This window comes from Poromitra crassiceps, assembly GCF_964638095.1.
Source record: "Poromitra crassiceps genome assembly, chromosome: 21".
NCBI classification, from domain to species: Eukaryota; Metazoa; Chordata; class Actinopteri; order Beryciformes; family Melamphaidae; genus Poromitra; species Poromitra crassiceps.
The window spans coordinates 12,217,310-12,222,887 of NC_139638.1; the positions used below are offsets into that span (position 1 = coordinate 12,217,310).

The window sequence follows — 5,578 nt, forward strand, 5'->3', positions numbered from 1 at the left end:
CATTTCTAGGCTATAATTATTATTATTATCATTACCAACAGCCTAGAAATTTGATCTTTGTTCATGCATTGGAGGAAACAATGGCAACAGGAATCATCCTGTAGGAAAAGGGAACCCACCAAAATACACTTTTGTCACTTAAAGTAACGATTATTTCTTTGTTTTTTTTTATCAATATAGCAAAAATGTGACTGTCACCTAATGGCTAATTTATACTCTATTTTCATACGTAAATAGATGCGTCCGTTTCAAACGTTATTATCGTCACTGCCCACATACTTCCATGCGTCTTTCACGTTGGTATCATGTTAAGCAATACATCCACCAGTGGGCAGTAGAGAGTCAAATGTATGAGTGTGTGTGTGGTTTTGCTGCATTTCATGCGTATCCGTAAGCTTTCAGATGACGAACAGAAAACGCACAAAATGAACGCAGAGTACGGACAGAAGGCTCTGTCCATCTCCGTCTTTAACATAGTATAATTGAGCCTTAAAGTCGAGCTGAACCCAAAAATGACTTTTCTTCTCTTTTAGTTCAAATACCTGGGTATGCAGTGCACCTATTTAACTCATTGAGTGCCAGCCACTTTTGGAGAACGGACGCTCCCAGTGCCAGAGTTTCAGAGCGTTTTCAGTGATTTCTCGAGGCCCACAGAATATTGTGTGATATTACTATGTAAACACCGAACACGCACAAAGAACGATGAGACTCTCTTCTATCATCTGGAAAAAAAAGTTTATTGATACCATTTTCCGTTCTTTAGTTATGAGCCGGAGAAGATAGGTTGTTTTGAGCAAAAAGACACGTTTCTCACTTTTGTGAAATGAAGCATTTCAAGCACATTCACTGAGTCTGAAGCTAATATTTTCTGATGTAGTGACGTGGTGTAGTTGTGTGGTGCCCTGCGTGCCCCACCCCCCTCTCCCCCCCTCAGCTGCAAACTCCTCCCCACACTAACACACAGCCTAACACGCACCCAGTCTATTTTCGGAGCGCTCCGTTTTTGTGCGCCGGCTCCCAGCGCGACACGGAAATGCCAAACCGGACTGCAGGGAAAGGTTTGGCCCTTCGGCGTCAGGTGCTGCCTTTCTGGCGGCTAATCGTGTGGAGAAACTATGCAGACAGACAGACAGAGGAAGAGGGGCTCAGTTGTGGGCGCGGATTGACCGCTGTTCGCAGCCAACGTCAGCTGCAGACAGAGCAATCTATATGGCTCTGGCTGCAGCATGAGCGGTTTCTCTTTCATCACGGGGCTTTTTCCTGCTGTTTTCCGGACCTTTCTCTAATCTGGAGAGCACCTAATGAGTCCGTAAAATAGGTTATACACCTTCAATCAATAGCTACAATATTTGTACAGGAGATGCAGGAGGCTTTGATCCATGTCCCACCGTCAAAAAACGCATTTGACGTCGATCGACGTCTTTGGCACTCTACGTCACTATTTACTTTGACGTCGATCGACGTCCTTGGCACTCAATGAGTTAATAATGTATGCCAAAAAAATCACAAAAATCTAATTTCTTTAGTTTTTCACACTTTTTCACATGAAACGTTCATTTTTCAAGATTTCATTGATAACAGTAATTTACAGTTTGCTGACTTCACCTAGTACTATCAAATTTCTACCCCATTTCAACCAATCATTTCACGACATGCAGCTATCAATCAAATCTTCATTTCAGGATAATTTTCTCTTCCAAATGAAGGGGAAAATGGCGCCTAGTGCCTGTCATCTGGCAGAGTTTCTAGCCCATAAACTAACTACTAACTTGAGCAATTATGCAAACTAAATCAAACGGTAATGTCTAAGAATGCAAATAAATTTAACTGGCTCGTTAAAACACGCATTCCAGGAATATTATTTACATTTATAGCGATAATGGCGCGCGCCTCCGAGCCTGACAGCCTCCCTGGCTGTCAGGGGTCGTCTCTCGGAGATTCCAGGCGGGCGGGCAGCACCCATGCATCGGATTGTCCGCTCGCTCCGCACGAAGCCGGTGGCTGCCTGGTACTCCGTGGATCCCACTCGCGTAGCATGACAACACGCTGAATCCCACCCGATTTGGGGGAGGAACCCGCCAGGATTGGCCGATGCCAAAGCCAGTCGACAGAATTGTCAAATCAAATCATCGACACCGTATATGGTCCACCTCTCAATTTGTTTTCAGTCTGAAACGGACTCAGATGCACGTGACGAACGGGTTCACCTCGACTTTAAAGGTGACTAGTTTGCAGCCCTGTAAACTGGTAGCCATTAGTTTAGCTGCAGTTTTACAGTAAAGAAAAGCTGGCTCTTCCAATAATGGATCTCACATCGTAAATAGTTCAAAGTTGTTCTTCCTCTTCTTCAGTTAGAATTTATAACAGGCAAACATTAAAAACAACCTCACTGAAGATGTTAGGTAGCGTTATACAATTATACTGTAACGGCTAGTACTCGGGTACTCGAGTACTCATTCATAACGTCAGTACTCGAGTAACGTTTCCGCTGTTCGGGTACTCGCCCCACTCCCCCACCCCTTTAAAAATTGTCTAAATCTACACATGCATCGTTATGTGGATCTGGCAGCATGAACTGCACGGGCGTCAAGTCAGCCAGAATGTACAAGTACGTCATCCGCTTTGTTGATTTAAAAATAAAAGGCTTATTGTAACGTAAGTTGTAACCTTATTTATTTTGAGTAATGCCTTACAGCCATAGTTTCACGCCATATAACATCACAACGAGTATTTTGATACAAGGTTTGCTGCTTCGTTCGTTGAAATACCCTTTTCTCCTCCAACATGCATCAATAAGCTATTTACTTTTGTTTAAGTAATTTTCAAATATACATACTACAGCATGCGCTGGGACGCGTCATCAGTGATGTTAACTGGGGTCGTGGGGTGTTTCGGGTCTGTCAACATCATAAACCCTCGCCCAGTAGACCCAGCCGAGGCCGATTACGACCCAGACCCGCGTTCCAGAAGCAGCCGCTCACGGATCAGCCTTCCTACTCTGTCTGCAACGTTGCCCGCGGAAGGGTTGATCACGCCCAATCCGCTGCAATAGAGTTAGTGCTACGAAGGAGACAGATGCACGCTTCTTCATAGCGCACGCCCGATAAAACTCATTCAAAACTTTGCAGTAGTTTACTGACTACACTGTAGTTTCCCATAACGTTAGTCACAAGAAATGTGGAGAAAGAATCGCTTTTTGGGAGACAATCGTTTCATGGTGATCACTATTTAGCTGCAGCTGTAACGTTAATCACACTGGTCAGTGGTCAGTTTTCACTTTTTGGCAGAACACCGGACCTTGTAATCCGTGGATATTGGAATTACGCCTTCGCTTGTTTCACAACAATATTGTGCCCTCCGAAGCGCTAATGCCATCCATCCAACCATCGGAGATACTGTCTGAGGTAGGCTTTAGACGTTAGCTTAGCGTCACCTCACCTAATATCACAGTCAGTCAGTCCCTCTCCTCACATGCTCCAGGTAACGCTTTCTCCATGCAAAAATGCAAACGTTATGTGTGAACAGCCCCACACACAGCAGATTACTGCTCCGTCATTACCATAGTAATCACACAGACCCCCCCCGCGCGAGTACTTGAGTACTCGTTCATAATAGAAGGAGAGTACTGGAGTATTTAAATTGCTTAAAATGCCCATCCCTAGTAACGGCACATTCAAGGCTGGTTTCGAACCTGAGGTCTCCAACTTACAAGCCCAAGACGTTAACCGTCCGACCAAAGGGACAATCCCTTTGTCCAAGGAGGACCAACGTGCTCGCTTTATCCACCCAGACCCTGGATCGCTACAATACTATACAAGTGGAGGGCAGATATGTCGCTATGGGCGGAGGAGGGCAGATATGCGGTCGCTATGACGACCAGTTGTGGGCGGAGGTGAGTAAACTTGCGGTGGAAGCAAACAGTGCATCAGGTCGAGACGAGGCCAAGTAGAGCCGCACTATGCTGTTATGTGTGGTGGAAATGAGCAGCTAATGTTACTTGTTGTCTATAGTTATCTGCCTGTCTCTCTGCCTGACTGTCTATCTGCCTGACTGTGTGTCTGCCTGCCTGTCTATCTACCTGTCTCTGCCTGACTGTCTATCTACCTGACTGTATGTCTGCCTGGCTGTATGTCTGCCTGACTGTCTATCTACTAACCTGACTGTCTATCTACCTGACTGTCTATCTACTAACCTGACTGTCTATCTGCCTGACTGTATGTCTACCTGACTGTCTATCTATCTGACTGTCTATCTGCCTGACCGTATGTCTGCCTGACTGTATCATGTCTGCCTGACTGTCTATCTACCTGACTGTCTATCTGCCTGACTGTCTATCTGCCTGACTGTATGTCTGCCTGACTATCTATCTGCCTGACTATCTATCTGCCTGTCTATCTGCCTGACTGTCTATCTGCCTGACTGTCTATCTACCTGACTGTCTATCTGCCTGACTGTCTATCTGCCTGACTGTCTATCTGCCTGACTGTCTATCTGCCTGACTGTCTATCTACCTGACTGTCTATCTGCCTGACTGTCTATCTGCCTGACTGTCTATCTGCCTGACTGTCTATCTGCCTGACTCTCTCTCTGCCTGACTGTCTCTCTACCTGACTGTCTATCTGCCTGACTGTATGTCTACCTGACTGTCTATCTGCCTGACTGTATGTCTACCTGACTGTCTATCTACCTGTCTCTGCCTGACTGTCTATCTACCTGACTCTCTCTACCTGACTGTCTATCTAGTACCTGACTCTCTCTACCTGACTGTCTATCTACCTGACTCTCTCTACCTGACTGTCTATCTACCTGACTGTCTATCTGCCTGACTGTCTATCTCTACCTGTCTCTGCCTGACTGTCTATCTGCCTGACTGTCTATCTACCTGTCTCTGCCTGACTGTCTATCTACCTGACTGTCTATCTACCTTTTTTCTTTTTTGTTATGTCTATCTACCTGACTCTTTACCCCGCTAGCCGGGCGCTTCTCGCTCGTGCTCAGTATGAGCGAGAAGCGCCCGGCTAGCGGGGTTATAACCTGACTCTGCCTGACTGAGATGATTGATTATACCCGAAAAGAGTTCCGAAAGGGGCAACGTGTAGGGATAAGGAATTCATTAATGCGCTATCAACATATTAGCTTTCCTACCTGCCGTTGTCCTGCTGTCTCCTCTTCCGCAAACAAGCTGCGCGCTTCCGCATGGGCGCCTGTGTGGATCGCGCACGCGCACACACACACGCGCGCGCACACACACACACGCACACGCACACGCACACGCACACGCACACACACACACACACACACACACACACACGCACACGCACACGCACACGCACACGCACACACACACACACACGGTGGGCGGGGATTTCAGTAGTCTCGCGTTACTTGTCCAGACACCAAACTGGGTACTTCCGGAACTTCATGAACAGCTTCCAGCGCGGGAGATGTCCTCCGGTACTTGTGAGTGAGGACGTGTTGTGTTGTTCGTCCTAGTTCTCTGCTGCTCTGCCTCTGTGTGTGTGTGTGTGTGTGTGTGTGTGTGTGTGTGTGTGTGTGTGTGTGTGTGTGTGTGTACACA

The 5,578-nt window shown here is 46.6% G+C and overlaps 1 protein-coding gene across 2 annotated transcripts in view; it reads right to left on the minus strand.

Moving 5' to 3' along the window:
- Positions 1-5,271, minus strand: part of LOC310795473 (RAD52 motif-containing protein 1-like) — a 21,591-nt gene extending 16,320 nt beyond the window's left edge. For both annotated transcript variants that reach the window (XM_083657526.1, XM_083657525.1), the window contains exon 1: positions 5,146-5,271. In XM_083657526.1, the coding sequence (XP_083513652.1) occupies positions 5,146-5,198 (53 nt within the window). In that variant the 5' untranslated portion in view covers positions 5,199-5,271. The remainder of the gene's footprint in view (positions 1-5,145) is intronic.
- Between the last annotated feature and the right edge of the window lie 307 nt (positions 5,272-5,578).